The sequence below is a fragment of the Suricata suricatta genome, chromosome 3, assembly GCF_006229205.1.
Source record: "Suricata suricatta isolate VVHF042 chromosome 3, meerkat_22Aug2017_6uvM2_HiC, whole genome shotgun sequence".
NCBI classification, from domain to species: Eukaryota; Metazoa; Chordata; class Mammalia; order Carnivora; family Herpestidae; genus Suricata; species Suricata suricatta.
The window spans coordinates 9,061,695-9,082,136 of record NC_043702.1 but is presented as its reverse complement, the minus strand read 5'-3'; the positions used below and the strand labels follow the sequence as shown (position 1 = coordinate 9,082,136).

The 20,442-nt window shown below is 43.6% G+C and overlaps 1 protein-coding gene across 1 annotated transcript in view; it reads right to left on the bottom strand.

The window, feature by feature from the left end:
* DNER (delta/notch like EGF repeat containing) overlaps nt 1–20,442 on the bottom strand; it is a 292,299-nt gene that overhangs the window by 64,855 nt on the left and 207,002 nt on the right. The window contains exon 10 of the mRNA XM_029932873.1: nt 1,265–1,489. Within this exon, the coding sequence (XP_029788733.1) occupies nt 1,265–1,489 (225 nt within the window). The remainder of the gene's footprint in view (nt 1–1,264; nt 1,490–20,442) is intronic.

Below are 20,442 nucleotides of genomic sequence, written 5' to 3'. Positions count from 1 at the left end.
GTGCCCCTTACAAGTTCTGGGCTTAGAGCCGCGGCCCCTGAGCTAGAATCTGCAGTCAGCCCCCTTCTGGGCGTGTGGCCATGACACATGACTGAAGCAAGTGTGAGGCCTTTCACAGATGTGGCGCAATGCCATCTACCCTGCAGGGAGGGCACTGACAGGACCAGAGATGTGAAGCACCCAAAACCCAGGAAGATTTGTGCCCACTCCAGGGTGGTTTGGGGCTGCTACACAAAAGTCACTGACAAAATAACTTCCTCCTATCCCAGAGGGGAAGACATATGCAAAGACAATAATATAATGTTTTAAGGACCAGACAAAGGATCCTGAAGGTAACTGTTGGAACTTCATAATTTTTTAAATATTTATTTTTGACAGAGAAAGAGAGAGAAGAGCATGAGCAGGGGAGGGGCAGACAGAGAGGGAGACACAGAATCTGTCAGCACAGAGCCCTTGTGAGCCTCCAGATCATGACCTGAGCTGAAGTGGGACACTTAACCGACTGTGCCACCCAGATGCCCCACTGTCGGACTTCAGGGGCTGGAAAGCTGATTCAGCCCAGGAGGAGAAGTGAACAGGTGAAACGAGGTGACACCATCCAGTGGAAGGCACGGCAGAACCAGGACTCACACCAAATCAGGGAAGTGGCCGGGCCAGGCACAGTTGCGAGGAACCGCGCCTCAAAGCCTTCTGGAGAGCCCGAGCACGTGCGGAGATGCAGGCGGGAGAGAAGGGACACGCAAGAGCTGCCCACGTGCATTGTTCTCAGAGCGCACAGCTAGGTTGCACAGACACACACTGTGACTAGTACACGATGACTTCCGAGTATCAAAATGTGCCTAATAAAAAACACTAAATACAGAAGATCTTTGGAAAATAAAGGATGGAATTTTTGCACATTTGCACGGGGCGTCGTGGGTCCTATAACACATCCTGTGCACAGAGTAAGAATTTTAATAGATGAGAAAATTCTAAATGGATTGCGTCCTGCTTTTTATGCCTATTAGGATGGCAAAACACAGTCCATGAACCTAAGAACACAGATCCAAAGACACGGAATTCCGTAAAAGCTCTGCAGTGACCTCTAGTAAATCGTAAAAAAATAATAATAATAATCAAGCTGTTATGAGATTCAGCCTGGTTTTTTTTTCCTAAATTTTCTTCATTTTGCTTACTTGGATTTTCTTATATTTCCATAATGACTGGACTGCTCATAAAGAAGGGGAAAGGTGTCAAGCCCCGAGCGCGGAGAGATGGCACCCACCTGGGTCACAGAGGCACTTGTAGCTGGTGCCCACGCTGCGGCAGGTGCCGTGCGCGCAGGGGCTGAGCGCGCAGAAGTCCACGAGCTGCGCGCACGCGGGGCCCGTGAAGCCCGCGCTGCAGCTGCAGGTGAAGCGCGCACCGTCTGCGCGGCAGGTGCCGTTGTTCAGGCAGGGCGATGAGGCGCACGGCTCCACCTTCTCTTCGCAGGCCGCCCCGAAGTAGCCTGGAAAACACAAGACGCGGCCCAGGGTTACAAGTCAGTAAGCAAACCGTGTTCACACCGAAGAGCTGGTGAACCGGGTCCGCAGCTCTTCACTCTTCCCCCAAGGTGGACCGACTAATTCCTTTCACCGTTTCCAGATACAGATGGTCCAAGGATCTGGGTAAGGCTTTGCGGGCCATGGGTTAAAATAGGAAGCCTTGTGCTTCCAGTCTGTTGACATGTAAGACATGGGACTCTGTAAATGTATAGACACACAGGGGCAGGATTGTATTTACAGGCATATAGGCGCATATGTGTGTGCGTGTCTACAGAATCTAGAAAGACGCCAAAATTAGTAACGGTGATTACCTTCAGGAAGGTGGGATTGGGGAAGTGAGGGCCTTCACCTCTTATTTCATACAGTAACATGCCTTACTCTGCTTCAAAAAAGATAAATCCTGAACTGAAAAAATTAAACCCATATAAAATAGTAAACAATGAAAACAATCTCCCACCCATATCCCTGACACCCCATTCTTTTCTCTAGAAGCAGCCACAGTTAGCGGTTTCTTGAATATATGTACACCTTTGTTCAAGCTGGTTACTGGAATGGATAGACTGTGTTGTGTCCAGAGAATAGAATATTATTCAGCAATAAAAGGGAGCTAAGTTCCAACTTCTGCTACAACGTGGATGCACCTCAAAAAATTACGCCAGCTGAAACAAGGAGTTAAAAAACAACACGTAGTGGCACCTGGGTGGCTTGGTCAGTTGAGTGTTGGACTCCTGATTTTGGCTCAGATCATGATCTCATGGTTTGTGGGACTGAGCCTGGGTGGGGCTCCGTGCCAGCAATGCACAGTCCACTTGGGATTCTGTCTCTCTGCCCCTCCCCCTCTCAGGCTTGCTTACACTCTCTCTGTCTCTCTCTCTCAAAAATACATAAACACACAAAAAACCCAACACATATTGTGTGATTCCACTTAAAAGAAACGTCCAGAAAAAGCAAATCTATATAGAAAACAGATTGGAGCTTGCCTAGGGCTCGGTGGGAAGAGGGATGACTTAGAATGGCCATGAGCAATCTTTGGGGTTGATGTAAATGTTCTGATTTTGCATTGTGGTGATACATTTACTAAAATACATGGAGTTGTATACCTAGGATGGATGAAATTTATGATATCTAAATTGTACCTTAATAAAGCATTAAATTAAAAAATATTAAATGGGCTAATTGTGGGGGCACCTGGGTGGCTCAGTTGTTTAGTGTCCAACAACTCTTGATTTCCGCTTGTGTCATGATCTCATGGTCCGTGAGTTCAAGTCCAGAGTCGTCGTTCACTGTGCTGACAGTGCGGAGCCTGCTTGGGATTCTCTCTCTCTTTCCCTTTGCCCCTTCCCCGCACACACTCATGCTCTCTCTCTCTCAAAAATATATAAACATTTTTTAATGTTTACTTATTTTTGAGAGTTAGAGAGAGACAGAGCATGAGCAGGAGAGGGACAGAAAGAGAGGAAGACAGAATCTGAAGCAGACTCTAGGCTCTGAGCCATCAGCACAGAGCCCGATGTGGGGTTTGAACCCACAAATTGCAAGATCATCACCTGAGCTGAGGTCAGATGCTTAACCAACTAAGTTACCCAGGCACCCTGATAAATAAACTTTAAAAATAAATATAAATAAAATAAATGTGCTACTTGGTAGATGATTTTTATTTTGTTTTCTGTATGTATATTTTAGTATTTCTCAATTTTAAAAAGTATACATACATATATGTGGGTCTTTAGGTTTGCATATCTGTGCAGGGATTTAACAATGCTTTAAGAAAACCTTCCCTTTAGCAGTTTAAGAGCAGCTTAAAAATTAAGGAAGGTTGTTCAAATTTTAGAAACAAAGTTAAATAATTTTACTAATAGAGAGTTTTTATTCCAATATCCTCTTCAGCTTTTCTTATCTACATTTAAGTTTGTTTTTGCCCATCTTCACACAGAGCTCCTAGCAATGCTGGCAATTTCTGCTGTTACTGTTAAAGGCGTGGTGAATACATAAAACAAACAAAAATAGCTCCCAGACTTAATTATCTGAAGCATCCCTCATAAGTTGGCATAATCAACTTGGTATTTTTCCATACAGAATAGAAATTTTTTTTTCAAAACCCAATACTATTCAACATTTTATAAAGTTCTCAGTAGTTTTTACATTTTAGAAATCACATTAAAAATGTACCACATCAGTTTTAATAACACTTGAACTCCCCAAAGAGCCCCCTTCATGGCCTAGAGTGGAATATAACTCCATGTTTTACAAGATGCGTTCCGTGTTACTCTGACTGTAAAGGAGATACTTAACTGCATATTGTCATAGGACAAACAGCGACCAAGGCAAGCCCGACCTCCCTAATCTGCTGCCTCACCCAGAAAGGAGCTGAAATTATTTTCTTCATAACGTTGTTGTGGGTTCTAAAAGGATAGGTAGCAAATCCTTGAAACTGCTCCTGATCCAATGCTGAATAAATGAATTAAATAAAAATAGTGATAATAACAAGATGGTGACCACTGAGAGCACACAAGCACCAGAAGGTTCTAAGCCTTCACATGCATTATGTCACTTGAGCCCGCCCTAACTGTATGATAAGAGAACTCTTAGTAACTCTACTTAGTGATAAGACATCAGAAACCTGAAGTAGCCTGTTGAGGTTTCCGTAACTAGTAATTGGCAGAGCTGGAATCCAAAGCCTGAGCTCCTACTAATCTGTTCTACTGCACAGAAGAGAAATCAGTGAAGGGCCAATGAAGCTGTCAGGATATATAAACACAGCCAGGACTCATGTTTTCTATCCTGTTTGTATCTGGATAGAAAAAGAAATAGGTGACTGATAAAGTCAAAATTGAAAAAAAAAAAACCCTCAAAGTTTAGAAAGGCAATCACTAGATTAGTGTTGATATACTCCATCACAGATATTCACATAATCCACATAGAATATTCCAAGTAGAAAGGAAGATGAGTAAATAGGCAAGGAGACGTGAAGGGTCGTGACTGGGGAGAGCCCATATTTCAATAAGGCCAAGAGGACTGTGGGAAAGTAACCATAAATGAGGGCCCTGGTCAGAGGCCAGAGCATGAACAGTCCTGTGTGCCTCCGTAAGGAGTGTACATTTCATTCCAAAGCCACTGGACATCATCCATTCACAGTTTGTTGTTTCCTTAATTGCAAGCCATGGGGAGGAGGGGAGCAAATTAGTGGTGGTCAAGACCAGAGGCAGGGGACCAGGTGTTTGCTAGAGTAATTGGGGTGAGAGGTTATAAGGAGCAATTAGTAGCAATAGAGATGAAGAATGTGAGGCAGACAATAAATGATTTCACAAGCAACACCGTCAGTTCAGGCACCAATTAGATGGCAGAAGAAAGGAAGAGAGGAGAGACAGGGTAACAGGACCCAAAAATTCACATGCCGGCAGGGATTGGGTGGGTAGCGTTGATGAAGGAAGTGAGCCTGTTGGAATACAGCAAGGAGCGGGAGGGACATTGGCAAACTGGAGCGCGCATGCCCCTGGCATGCATTCCAAAATCAGTGGCTGCCACTCACTAGCAGCTTGCCACTTGGGAGGTGGATCCAGCTGCCAGATCTAATGAATTTTCAAGAAATATCTGAAATCTAGATTCTTGTTTGAACGCCCCCCCCCCATTTTAAAATGTTGATAAGTTGGGGCAAGTAGGTGGCTCAGTCAGTTAAGCATCCCACTTTGGCTCAGGTCATGATCTCATAGCTCATGAGTTTGAGCCCCGCGTCGGGTTCTGTGCTGATAGCTCAGAGCCTGGAGCCTGCTTTGGATTCTGTGTCTGCCTCTCTGCTTCTCCCCAACTCACGCTCTGGCTCGCACTCTCTCTCTGTCTCTCTCTCTCAAAAATAAACAAACATTAAAATGTTGATAAGTCATTTCTCAGGCAAGCAAAACGTGTCTGTTGGTCCTGTATGTGTGCCTCCTCTGTGTGACGTAATGTTAAGCACAGGCTTTGGAGCCAAGGGAACTGGGTTTGAATACCATCTCTGCCCACCAGTAACTGCAGGACTGTGGGCAAGTCCTTAATCATCTTGACCTTATGTTTTTGCATCCATGGAATGGAGATGATAATGCCAACAACATATGGTTTTTACAAAGCTTAAATGAAAAACTCCAGAAAACATTTGGCACAGTGATTGGCAAATAATAAGTGTTTGGGAAGAAGGAGCTATAATTATAATATGTTTCCAGACTGGGGGTACGGGGTGGATGGTGGTGTTACCAACTGCAACGGTTGACACAGGAGGAAGGATGAATTCAGCTTTGTGCATGTTGAGCTGAGGTACTCTCCTGGCTGTTCAGGACTCAACTGACTCTACAGATCTAGTGCTCAGGAGGAGATACGGCGTAGAGGACATGGACTGGGGGTCAGATGCATACAGATGGGAATCAAATTCATAGGTGTGGGTGCTAACACTTGAGTCCAGGGTCTGGAAGAAAGTCCTCACTAGAACCTGAACCATCCGATTCTCAGCCTCCATTGCTCCAATTCTGATCTCCAGTCCTCAGTGTCCATTACTGTAAGACGTAAATGTCTATCATTTAAGCCAACCATCACAGAAGCCCAAGCTAAGGCGCCACTGCTTTGACCAGAAAATTCTACATTTCTATCACCTCAGGAATTATGATCCTCTTAATGATAGGACACCCTTTGTAAATGACTCACATCTTCCCCAGCCACTTCTTTTTTTTTTTTAAGTTTTATTTACTTTTGATACAGAGAGAGACAGAGCATGAGAGGGGGAGGGGCAGAGAGAGAAGGAGACACAGAACTGGAAGCAGGCTCCAGGCTCTGAGCTGTCAGCCCAGAGCCCAACACGGGGCTCGAACCTACGAACGCGAGATCTGACCTGAGCCGAAGTTGGAGGCTCAACCGACTGAGCCATCCAGGCACTGCACCCCCTGGCCACTTCTTAAAGGACCTTCCCAAGAGAGAAAAGGACAAAGTTGTATAACGCAAGGAATGCAAAGCCAGAAAACCAAACTTTGGATCTTTTTACCAGCTGTGTGACCTTGGGAAAAGAACTTAATCATTCTGTGCTTTAATTTTCTTGCATAAGAAATGAAGGTGACCCGAGCTGTGTAGGATTAAATAATATGACAGGTGGGGCTCAATAAACGTTGGATTCGCCTTCCTTTGAGCAGGAGTCCTGGAGAAATTCCAAATTGCCTGGACACCCAGTCTGTGGTCAGGACAACGGGCGGGAGGCCGGCCTGTCAGCCAATCTCTGGAATATAACCAAATTTCACATGTTCATGAATCCTTCGGGGTGGAGCCCTGGACATATCCAAGAGGGAGTGCTTTGGAATCGAGTGGTGCTCACACACTGTTCTCTAGACCCGTGCACAGTCACTGGGCCCTCCAGTGAGGCTGACAGATGGAGGTGGGGTCCCAGAGCAAACAGTTGTGGGAAGAGGTGACAAGCAGACATATCTCTGGCAGCGTTTCTGCACAGGCTCAGAAGGACAATCTGTTGAAACAGCGTCTGTTAATGGCAAACACTTGTCCATACCAGGCGCTGTTTAGCTAAAACGCTAAAATAACTCATGTAACCCGAGTATCAAGTCTATGAGCTAAGTACTGTTATTCCCTTTCCAGATGGGTAAACAGAGGCACGGAAAGACCAAGTAACTTGCCCAACATTACACAGCTAAGAAGTGGCAGGGATGGGATTGGACTTAGGCAGTCGGATTCCCAAATCCAAGCTTCTGACCAGTACTTGGTGCTGTACTGCTTGATGTCTAGGGTGGAACAGAAGGGCCAAGAAGCGGGTGACAGGTAGTCCAGGATCCGTCAGAGCTCCGTCACTTGTTGGCTGTTGTGGCAGCGTCTGTGCGGCAGAAAGAGCTTGGTGTCTCGGACACCTGTCCCTCTGCCCTCACTGTGATAGCACATCTGGTCGCTTAGCTGCACAGAACAACGGCCACATCCGCCAGCCTTTTCTGCAGCTACAGGTGAGCTGCGGCTACACTCTGGATAATGAGATACACATGGGAGTCTTTTGACGTTGCTTCTGAGAAACTTCCTCAGAAGAGAGTTGGTATGCAACTTCATGTTATCCCTTTGTCCATTCTGCTGTCTGGACCATAGATAAGATGCCTGAGTTTTTCCCACTGCGGTGGGAAAAAGAAGCCAGAGACAATAATGCTTAGTGGACCCCAGGAAGGGTAAATTCAAAGAAAACAAGCAAGTACATCTGAGTCAAAATACTGATCGCCAAAACTTAGGGAAAAAATATTAAAAGTATCCAGGAGAAACAGACAAAATATATACACTGAACAATGAAAAGAATTACAGATGACTTTCCATTAGGATCTGTGGAGGCAAAAGATAATAAAATTACCTCGTTAGGGTACTAAAAGAATAAACCTATCTCCAAGAGTTCTAAGTCCAGGGAAAATAACTTCAAATATGGGGGTAAACTAAGACATTTTCTAATAAAGAGCAGACAGAATCTGTTGCCAACACATCTACCTTACCATAAAAATACTAAAGAGTGTTATTAAAGCAGGATATAAATGATAACAGATAGAAACTCAAGTTTATAGGAAGAAATAAAGAGCACTGGAAATGGTATATTTGGGGATAAGCTTTTTTTCTTTTCTTTATTTAAAAACAACTAGCTATTTTACGGCAGAATTAACAACACTGAATTATGATGCTGTAACATATTCTGGAAAATACATAACAACAATAGAATAAAGGATGAGGGGGCAGTTGACAGAATTACACTGTCATTAGCTACTTTAATGCCCAGAGCAACCACTAAACAAAAATAAAAACTTAAGGGGTACCTGGGTGGCTCAGGCAGTTGAGCATCTGACTTCGGCTCAGGTCATGATCTTACGATTTATGGGTTCGAGCCCCATGTCGGGCTCTGTGCTGACAGCTCAGAGCCTGGAGCTGCTATGGATTTTGTGTCTCCCTCTCTCTCTGCCCCTCCCTGGCTTGCACTCTGTGTCTCTATCTCTCAAAGATGAATAAGCATTATTAAAATTTTTTTAAAAGGAAGAAAAAACAAACCAAAACCAACAACAAAAAACAAGGATACAAGTGAAAAAGTCAACTGAAGAGAAAAAAAAATTCTAAATATTTGATTTTCCCAAAAGAAGGAATAAAGGAAGAATGAAATGAAGAACACAGAAGATGAAGAGAAAACAAAAGCAATATGGTAGATTTAGACCCCACCCTACTGATAAGCATTGAAGGGAGGTGACTCACAAGGCAGAGATGGTCAGACTGAACAAAAAAAGTAGGACCTAATTACATGTTTTCTGAAAGAAACTCATAAGGAGGTACATTTAACATGAAAAAATGGGCAATCCCTCAGGAAGATGTAACAAGCCTCAATGTTCAGACCTAATAAAAGAACTTCAAACTACACGGAAAAAAAATAAATAAATAAAAACCAACCTCCTGCCAGAAGGAGAAACAGATCCCATAGAGAAGGACCTCTTTCTTCCCACCTGATAGAATAAATTGACAAAATGAGCTCATGTCTACAATATTTCAAAATACTAGGAACCATCTTGGCCTAATTAATACGAATATAAAACTACACATGAGCCAGAATGCAAATTCTTTACACATGCACGTGAAACAAGTCAGACATCCCAATAGACGTGGAAAAATCATTTGACAAAAATCAATGTGCATTCATTAGTTTTTAAAAGGGGGAAAAACTATCAGCAAACTAAAATAGAAGGTCATTTCCTCCATCTGACAGAGCATAAACAGAAAACTTATTAACAGTGAAATAAATTTTTTGTACAAATTGACAAGGTGACTGTATAATTTTATCGACATGCAAGGAACCTAGAAAATCCAAAACAACGTTGAAAAAAGGAAAAGAGACAAACTTGGAAGATTGCTCTAGCTAACTTCTAAACTTAGTGTAAAGCTACAGTAATCAAATCACAATTATTTGGAGGGTCTATTGTTTGCACCTAAACCAAATTCTGATTCATAAACCATGCCAGTCCAATCAAATAACTCTTCAAATAGCTCTTCTTTTATGTCTTAGCGTCCTCGTTTGTTAAAAATGGAGTTGATAGGACAGCTGTGTAAACCAAATAATTATACTAATAGAGGGAAAGGAAGAGGAATCTTTTTATTAATCATAATTAATTTATTGTATATTAATGATTAATATGCATTAATATTATGATTTAAAATAATTAACAATAATAGCAAATATTGAGTTCTTATATACTAGACACTATACTAAACAATTGGTATCTATTATTTTGATTTATCACAACTACTGGCTCAATGAGAGTCTACTATTATAGACTTGGACAGAAGAAGGCTTAGAGACTAGATCAGGGAACTAGTCCAGGGACATCAGTTAGTAACTGAGAAAAGCGAAATTCTGACTGAGGTCTATATGACTCCACATCTGTGTTCTTAAGCCCTGGGCTAGTAAGAGACTTTGTCTCAAAGCATTTGAAAAGTTGAAGGTGCTATGCTAGCAAAAGAAACTGTGGCCAGATTAAACCCATCAGTATCCTAAATTCTTTACGATAGCTTTAGAAAACAGAGGGGCGCCTGGGTGGCTTAGTTGGTTAAGGTCTGTCTTCAGTTCAGGTCATGATCTCCTAGCTCGTGAGTTCGAGCCCTGCATCGGGCTCTGTGCTGCCAGCTCAGAGCCTGGAGCCTGCTTCAGATTCTGTGTCTCCCTTTCTCTCTGCCCCTTCTCATTCTCTCTCTCCCTCCTTCAGAAATAAATAAACATAAAAAAAGAAAAAGACAATGGAAATCACAAGGTTTCTGGGTAGCTCAGCTGGTTAAGCATCCAGCTCTTGATTTTAGCTCAGGTCATGATCTGAAGGTTGTGAGATCAAGCCTGTGTCGGGCTCCTCACAGAGCTTGTTTAGGATTCTCTCTTTCCCTCTCTGACTCTTCCTCCACTTGCACTTTCTATCTCTCTCTCTAAAAAGAAAAACGTTTAAAAAAGGAAACGGAAATCACTTAGCAGTTATAAATTTTGAACTCTGTGCTTTTGAAATGTTCTCATGGCTAACTGGTTCTCGGTATTGCCAATGTCCTATGGAGGATATTTTTAAAATATGGTCATTAAACTTGAGTTCTAAGGAATAAACATATCACATGTACTACCAACTCCTTACAAAACCAGAAGTCATCTTTAAAATCATCCAAATACCGGATCTGGAGCCAACATGCCAACCAACGCAGGCATGGCCTCTCAACTGGCTGATCAAGGCCAGATGTTGGCTAGTTTATGGCTCTTGTTATAACACATGTTACTCAGGGGTGAATATATAAGGTCTTGAAATTTTGAACCAAATCTGGCTTTTAAAAGTGATATGGATCACAGAAAGCTTGAATATTACCTGAATGTAGTCCCAAAAACTGAACTGCAGTTCAAGTAAAGAAACAATGTATATTACAGAAATGAGTTCCCAGGTAAGCGATCCCAAAACAGATACAGTGTTTCAGGAGTCTGATTTCCTCATGTAAAAACATAGAAGTCTGGACTTAAAGCTAAAGCAAAGATTACTAGAAAGGGCACTTCTGCATGCATTTACGGAGCACAGTGCCGTTCTCTGAGTGCTGGTAGAAAGGTACCTTACACCACAAGGTAGAAAAGACCTTGGGGTCCTCTGTAGCTGAGACTCAGCCAGCACAGACATCCACTTTCCAAGAAACATTCTAAAAATGAACCAAGATTTTCATTCCCCTGTTTTCTCCTCTGATTTCCCCTTCCCCCTGCTCTCCCATCCTCTCTGTCTTCCACGGTCTCTCCAAGTAGACACATATTACATACAAAGAATTCCAAACTCCACATTCAATCCTAGGAACCCTCAGATAGCCTTTGGTAAAGTTTCACTTTCAATTAATGTAACTCAGAGCTTTGACAAGTCAATCAATAATGATCTCTTAAGGTAAATGATTTTTGAAAATTCCAAGTCAAACTAGTTACAGTGGCAATGGTTAGAGAGCTGAAAACGAAGTGTAACATTCTTGGATTCAACCACTTTCACAGGCACATGGAGACTCCGCAACATGGGGAACAAATGAAAAACTGCTTTGCGGAATATGGGACTACAGTAATAAAAATAATAAGAGTAATATGTCTGAAATGACTAAAAGATTAATAAATTAACCACACTGAAGAAATAATATGTGGTCCCAACTGGAACCTAATGAGCAAATATATTTGGATTTACAATCCTACTTGAAGGGTAGAAAATAAAAAGTTACTTAATAACGTTAATCGAAGGTTGCAGAGAAAACAGTGAAGACAGTGATATTCCTTGTTAGCGATGGTCTCTTTCACGTCATACAAACTTCATACGATAGATATCAGAAAATGTTGGAAAGAGGGGCGCCTGGGTGTCTCAGTCACTTAAGCATCCAACTTGAGCTCAGGTCATGATCTTGTGGTCTGTGAGTTCAAGCCCCGCATTGGGCTCTGTGCTCACAGCTCAGAGCCGGGAGCCTGCCTCGGATCCTGGGTCGCCCTCTCTCTTTCAGCCCCACTCCCACTCCTACTCTTTCTCTTTCAAAAATAAAGAAACATTAAAACACAAACTTAAAAAAAAAAAAAGAAAAGAAAAAAGAAAATGCTAGAAAGAAAACGCAAGAGCCCCAGAGAAAAACTGAACCACACGGAAGCTATGTAAAACAACTCACTGCAACAAGGGGAAAGTTTAGAAAGGATTGAAAGACTAGAGGATTAAAATGGAAAAACAAACAAGATAGGACTATGCAAAAATATCTAAGGAAATAGAGGCTACTGCAACACTGTGATTTAGCTAGTTGACTGTTGCTTCAGATTCTGGATCTGAACCAATATTTATATGAATATGTCTGCTAAGCATTTGTTACGTGAATAAGGAAATCCACACCCTTAAGATATACACATTATGGAAATCAGATAGCTGAAACCAAAAGAAAACATTCCTGGATCGTTTTGAGCTGCAAGACCGCGAAGCCACTCGATCTGGAAAGCTACGGAGATGTCAGGAGTTGCAGTACTGATGACGGAATACGGTGACACAGGCATTCTTGCTGTCGTTGTCACTTACATCTTAACTTGTGATTTCACTGTCTTGGCAAACGGTCCACGTACCTGCTTGCTTCCTCCTTCCCCTGCACCCCCATGTCTCACAAATCAGTGCATATGAACAGATTCTACCTTCCAAATGCTTCCTGAGCCCAAACACTTTCATCGCTGCTGCCCTGCTCCAGTTAGAGCCATGATTATTTCCTCATCTTTGCAACAGTTTCCTTTGATGAGATTCACAAGTCTCTTCTATCCCAACAAGCAGTAAGAATATTTCCTTAAAATTAAATATTATCATCGCTTCCTACTGCTTAGAATAAAATCTGTACGGCCCCGGCTAGCTGTAACACTAGGTCCCCGCTTTCTCTAGGAGCTGGCCCCACCGGCCTCCATTCAGTTCCCAGAAATGACAAGCTATTCCCCACCTGGCACCACATTCCCCGCCTGGCGCCACACCGCTTCCGCTCTCCGCAAGCTGCCACTCCTACCTGCTTAAGCTTGGCATTTCGTTCCCGGCTTTAATGTTAGGCAGGCAGATCTTCCCTGATCGCCCCATCCTGGGGACACACCCCGTTCTTATTCTGGATCACAGAGCCCTGTTCACTGCCTTCTTGGCCCTTTCTTAAATCTGTGCTGGCACAGTTGTGTTGGTTTGCTTGTCTGTCATCGTCCCCCACCCCCAGCACAACCATACTCTTCCTGGAGAAAAGAGTCACATTCCTTCCTCGGCCTTGAGCCCCAGCACCCAGCTGAGCAGCCACTCAGTAAATAGTTAACGGAATGAAGGAACAGATGAAGAGATGAGTGACAGAGGACATATTCTAACAGATCTGTTTCGAGGCAATAGGAAAAAAGAAATGTTAGTCATTAGCTGTTTTGATTACAGATACATGAATGAGTAATCACTGAACCAAGATGAAGGGATGAAACAGCTCATCTCAGTGCCTTGATGAGCATCAAAGGGAAGTGAGGAGAAGGAAGTATCTTGACTCTCAAAGAGCTCATTCTTCAACAGAAGAGACCAGAAGGAAACATCTAGAATGACAAAAAGACAACCTGAGACTGCTGCTTCTTTCTCCAAACACTTCTGGAATGGTGCCAGCCCAGTGTGAGGTGGGAAGGACCAGCCCAGGCTGTCTGCTTGGGGTCAGTGTGTGGCATAGGCTCTAATCACGTCAGTGATTCAAAAGAAGGACGGACTGTTAAGGGGACAGGTGGGACAGCAAAGCCTCATGGTAGAGCTGGGTTTTGCACTGGGCTTCAGAGAAAGCCCGAGATTTGGCTGGGCAGACAAGGAAGAGGAATGATATTAGAATGAGAGAGGAGGTTTTGGACAGTGTTTATGGAAAACATTAATTGGGACCACATTTGTTCTGGTTCTAGGAAAGCAGACAGTTACGCAAGATAAAGAGGAAAAGGGAGAACATCTAGGAAAAGCAATTACAAACCCCTAAGATTAATAGACCCAACAGGATTGCATTTACAATGTGACTTTTAATTTGGGGAAAAAATCCATCTGAGAGACTAAAAATCACCTGAAGGACAAAAAGACAAATTTAGATCTAGGAGAAGGGAAAATGAAAAATAACTAGGAAATGGTCAGAGGAGTGTTAAATCAACTTTTCCCCAGTTTAGACTAAATAGATAAGAGACCAAAGAGATAAAACTTACAGCAGATGGGTTACATGAGCAAAAATAATTGGCTATTAATAATGGAAACTTAGGGGATAGTCAGAAGGTTTTGCATTTTTCTTGGGCACTCACTTATCTAACCTACAGTAACAGAGATCAGCCATGTACCATGCATGCTTCAGACCTTGGGTTTTAGTGAGGAAAACAGACAATAGAGAAGTGAAGAGATATCATTAACTAGAGCCACATGCTGCTGATGTGGGTAAGAGACAGAGAATCCTGGGGGCTCTCTTAAGAGAGGGTGGTCAGGGAGAGCCAATGGCTTGAGGCACTAATCCACAGACAAGACTGAAGCAAGGTTTCCAGCAAAAACAGTGTCAGGTGCAAATGCCCCAAGTAACATTGTGTTTTGTGGTGATAGCGCCCCCTGGAGGTCAGTCCCCACTCCCTTGCTTTGTTTGAAGAACAGCAGGAGCCCAAAGGCTGGAAAAGAAGCAAGGAAAAGCAGAGAGTAGTAAGAAATGAGGTCCAAGAGGCAGCCAGGGATGTGTTGGCCCTACACCACACTTTGGGTGAGAAACCACCTGAGATTCAAGAGGCAGGGAGTGAAAACTTGGGATCTACATTTTAGAAGAGTCATTTTCCCTACTGTGTGGAGAACAGACTAGAGAAGACAAGAGTGAATCAGAAAGAAGCTTCTGTAGGAGACCAGAGAGGAGGCTGGAATCGCCCAAGAGGCTGGGAATCCTGTGCAAACCATAGAACTGTTCTCTCTGATGTGAACAACACCAGGGAATTTGGCCTGAAAGCTAGCCAGAGGATTACCTTCCGCACACAAGAAAAATAACGTTTCAACTCTTTGTAGAAATTCTGAGGCTGGAGAAAAACGAAAGAAAAAAGAAAGATAGGAACTAAGAAATGGGACATAGAAGGGAGACACAGGCGCTGAATACCCACCCACCCTGTTCTACCCAACAGCTTCATGAGATGGGTGTCATCCTTTTCACAATAGGACGCGGAAGCCCAGAGGGTTTCGTGACTCGACCAAAGTCATCTGGTAATGGACAGAAGCAAAATTGCATAAAAATCTGCCCTTCTCTAATGACGTGATTTTGAGCCTTACTTTCGTCATCTGCTTAAAGAAAAATGACAACGTTTTCATGAATGTCATATATGGTAACAGGGGACAGTACGTGGCAGGGTACAGTTCCCTCCTGCATACCAGGAACACCAAGGAAGCTGACCCCTGAGGGAACTCTGTGTTCTCCAGCCACCGAGGTCCTCAGCCCTGGCTGCACGCTGGGACCAGCGGAGGGCTTTGAAAATCGCGATGCCTGGTTCCCACCTCAGGGATACTAACTTAATTGGTCTGGAGTGGGGCCTGCCACCAGAATTTTCCTTTATATGGTTTATTCTCTGCTGGTAGCCGCAGAGTTTCCTTCACTTAGTCATGAGGAAGAAAATGTATCAACTACTGTTACATTTCACAACTGTCTTTTATATCTGAACCAATACAGATTTGTCTTTGTACCCAGTACAGCCATACTCCACTGCGACAGCATTAACTCACTACTTTTAGCTTCCCAACTTCTGTTATCCCTGTTTGTGGTGACAACTATACACTGAGTCTTCTCTGGGAAGCAGTGTACCTCTTTTCTCAGCCCTTAAGAGTTTGGAGGGAATTGACTCAAATGCCAGCTCCAAGAGAGACTTTGTGTCTGAGACTTGGCCAGCCAAAGCAGCCCATACCATGGCCACAGTGGTAGTTCAGTAGTGAGCAAATGTCTCAATTCAGAACAGTCTAAGTCGGCCCATGACTTTTGCTGAGAGAGGACGAACCCTTCCCCACACATCTTGAGAACTGAAGCCAACACAGGAAAGCAGAGGGAAGACCGGCAGAGAGAAAAAAGTTGAGGCTTGCTGACATCAGTTAAGCCTCTGGATCCAGCCATACCTGAATTCATCATGCTTATTTACTACAGATCCAATACACACCTTGTTTCTTCCCCATTTTCTGGTCTATTTGAGTTGGATTATCTATTATTTAAAAATCAAGATTTTTGATGGATACAGAGTTGCCGTAAAAGTTACTCTGTATGGGGGCGCTCATGATTTGAGCGATTTCAGCTCAAATCATGATCTCACAGTTTGTGTGTTCAAGCCCCACGTCGGGCTCTGGGCTGACAGCTCAGAGCCTGGAGCCTGTCTTTGGATTCTGTGTCTCGCTCTCTCTCCAACCCTCACCTGCTCATGCTGTCTCTTTTTCTTTCAAAAATAAATAAAAAAACATGTAAAACTTTTTTATAAAAAGTTACTCTGTATGAAAAACAAAAGGCTACTTTTGCGTTTTGCCTAGTCAATGCACCTGATAAAAAATAACTGATTAAAAATAATAAATAGATGATAAGAGTAAAGGGAAAGAGAGATACTCAAGAGACCTATGGTCTGAGGAGATGAGGAAGGACAAAGAAGACACCTTCACAAGTATGTCTGTGAAATAGATATAATTTAAACCCTTTGATAATTCTTAAAAACCTCAAATAGAAGATGAGGGTCGTTATTTCTTTTTTTTCTAATTGTTTCAACTGGGCCTCACCTCTGCAACAGGACCACAGGTTTCTAGGTTTACAAAAGTTACATACAACTTTGCAAGCCTTTGTCCTAATGAAACAGATGAACAATGCATTAAAAAAAAATACAAGTACAAAATATTTTCCACAACATGAAAAAAAAAAGCAAAAAAAGGAACCTAAAATCCCCTTTGCAGACTCCATTTCCTCCAGGATCCCAAAAGGTGGCATTCCTCACTTTGTCCTGGCCCATCTTTCCTTCCCCACCGTGTGCTTCCCCTGCGGGGCTTCTCACAAGCCCATGGCTCAGATTAGGCTTTGGACTGGACCTCTCACACTTGACCTCACCACACCGGCACTCTCTCTCCCATGCTTCAGGTTCATTTACTCAGCTGACCGCTCCATGTTTTCTCTGGATGTTCTGTGAGTTCATTAAATTCATGCCCCATCCTCTCCCCTCAAAGCTGCTCCCCACCCCACAGCACCCCCATTCAAGCAGTTGCCTACAGCTTTCGGAAGGCTGGCTTGCCTTCGTGGTCCCTCTCCTCCTCCTCCTTCAGCCGGTCTGTCCACTTCTATCTCCACTGTCATCGCCCTAATTCATTCCACCATTACCGCTCACTTAAGTTACTGTGTGAGGTCCCCATCAGGGTTCTTGTCCTTCTCTGACCCATTACTCCTCCTTTCACCACAGTAATTTCTCCCAAACGCTAAAGCTCTGCCCCCTCCCTGCTAAAACGAATCACAACGCCCTCCCCACAACGTCCCGCCCCCTTACAGTGGTGTCTGAAGGCCTGCTGAGCTGCCTCAGTCACTTGCCCACCCGCTCACACTCGGTCACATTCTGCGGTACAGCTCTGCCGAGCTCCTTTGTGTTCTTCAAACGTGGACCCTCTCTCTCCTGCACCTCGCCGCATGGTGTCGATGCTCTCTTTCTGGGGGACTGTCCTCTCCCCACGGCCCTAACTTACATGAGTCAGTGCCGCCTTCCTTCCAGGTCTCTGTTGAAACATCACTTCCCTGGGAACACTTCCTGACCTTTCTTCCAACCTCAGTCTGGGTGGGGGGCAACCTTCTCAAGCTCCGGATCATCCCAGCAGAGCCCGGTCACTGGTCCCTGGTCAGTGTCTACACAGTCTCAAGAGCCATGAGGCAGAGCCCCCTCTGTCTTGTTCACTCCTGGATCTCAGTGGCATAGTAACTGCCACAGAGTAAATGATCAACAACTGGTGTGTGGATGATTAAGTTTTTCATTAAATACATTACGCCACACTCATATGACGAAATGCAGTCACTAAGAACAGCTCTTCAGGAAGATAATTAACGATACAGGAGAACGTTTGGAACACATTGTTCAGTTTAAGAAGCTCATCACAAAAGAGAATGCACAGTCAGATACAATTTTAGTTTTTGAAAACGCACTTTAAAAAGAGACTTCAAAGACAGTTGCCCAAAGTTCAAAGTGTTCTCTCACGGGGATAGAACTATCTGGGTGTTTCTTTTTCTTTGAGCTCATCTGAGCCTAGGATTCTCTGACAGCAAAGGGGAAAATGATAAAATGACTTAAAGTGTGATATGAAGTCTCAGACTGTAACAGAGCAGAGGGTGATGATCAAATGCAGTGAGAGGACACACTGGTGACATCAGCCCACATGCACGGCCTTATGCGCAGTGACCAGACAGGCGCACCACTACGTGTGGGGTTAGTTGGTGGTGAGGAAGGGACAAGATCTTCATACAGATTAAAGCCAAATATAATTGGAGCAGTTAGAAAGGAGAGAAGTGGAAAGTACTTCAAGAATGGGCTATGTGAAGGGAGGGGAAGCCTAAACATCTACCTTCAGGGCCTTTTACCAGAATGACATCAGGTCACAGAACATGAGAACTTGGTGGGAAAAACCAAGCCAAAGGAAGGCTATTTAGCCAAAAATAGAATATTATCAAGTAATTAACCAACATTCTTGTACTTTCACAGTTGTATGCATGTTCAATTCTCTTAGGCTGGGTCTCTCTGCCAGCTCTGACTTACCATGCTTACAGGATTCTGAGCCCAGATCTGGGCATTCACAATAAGACCCAGGACTGCATCACATGGTGCTTTGGTCCAAGTCAGACAAAAATTTCATTCCAGCCTCTTCCAATTATCTAGAACAGGGTGTGTATGTGTGTGTGTGTGTGTGTGTACACATACATACAAATGCATATGCATATACATATATAAATATATGTGCATATATATGTATATAAAGATAAATTTCACTGCAGGGAGAAATAAAAATTACACTTACTTTTTGGATATTAGTATTTCTTTTTTAAAAAGTGTTTAATGTTTATTTATTTTTGAGAGAGAGAGAAAGACAGAGCCTGAGCAGGGCAGGGGCAGAGAGAGAGGGAAACATGAATCTGAAGCAGGCTCCAGGCTCTGAGCTGTCAGCACAGAGCCTGACACAGGGCTCGAACCCACCAACCGTGAGATCATGACTTGAGCCGAAGTTGGATGCTCAACTGACTAAGCCACCCAGGCAACCCTTAGAATATTTGTATTTCCATTGTAAAGGATCTTTGTTGCCATTAAAGATGATTTTATGGACATTCTTCTAACATGGAGAAGTAAGCTTTCTTAACAGATTGTCCCACAAATAACAAGTGTTAGTTCCAGGCCAAGGAACCCCATGGCTACCTGGCTCTGAAAAGAGAACAAAAGTGGAGAGGTTTTTGAGGAAAGTCAGAAGACAGAGGCAGCAGCTGGCATGGGGTTAGTTTCACGTCTGGGGAACCCCACCCTGCAGGCAGCCTTGGCTGTGACTATGGCCCAAGACACAAAGACACTAGCATTAAACCTGCTAGGAACAAGCCGGAGACAGGCACGCCATGAGGAATGGGATAGGGTCCTAGGAAAGAAGAGAGCCAGAGAAGGGGTCCCTCCATTCTGTATATGAACTCTGCCCAAGTCTCTGATGACCCGTAAATCATGCTGAATGGGATCCTGGATAAGATCTGAGCCCCTCCCCTCACAGCTGGCTTAAGGGAGACTGCAAGGAGTCTAACGAATGATAGTCACCTGGTTACATTAGTGAACACCAGTTAATTCGTCTTGGCTCTAGTTTCTTCCCGTAAGAAATGACACTGTTGGAACAGTTTTGAGACATTTACTCACTCAGACATTCAACATAAGGCTCATAGATACCTAAGTTCCAGGTGTGCTAAGGAATACCAAAAAAAGTCAAGCATCACTGCCCTCAACCAGCCTAGAGTCCCACAGGGGAGAGCAGACCTGCACCCAACCAGCTAGTTGTCACCCAAGGTGAACTTGACCAGAGAAGGAGCTTAGTACAGCAGCGAATGTGGACTCCAGAACTAGACAAACCTGGTCTTATAACCTGGACCTTAGAGCCTCAGGACCTACCTTCTACACCTGTTTCAGGGATTAAACAATGACTTCTATTAATCACTTGCCCGCTGTTCTGCGTACTGTACACCCATTTAATCCTTGTAACAACCTCATTAGGTTGGTACTAATACTACCTATACCTTGCAAATGCAGAAAATGAACCATAAGGAATTTAGGTTTACTTGCCCAAGGTCACCAAGCAACATGTGACCAAACACAGATTCAAACTCCAGCAGCAACGTCTACCAAACCTCAGCAGTTAACTGCTAACTTACACCAAATCCTAAT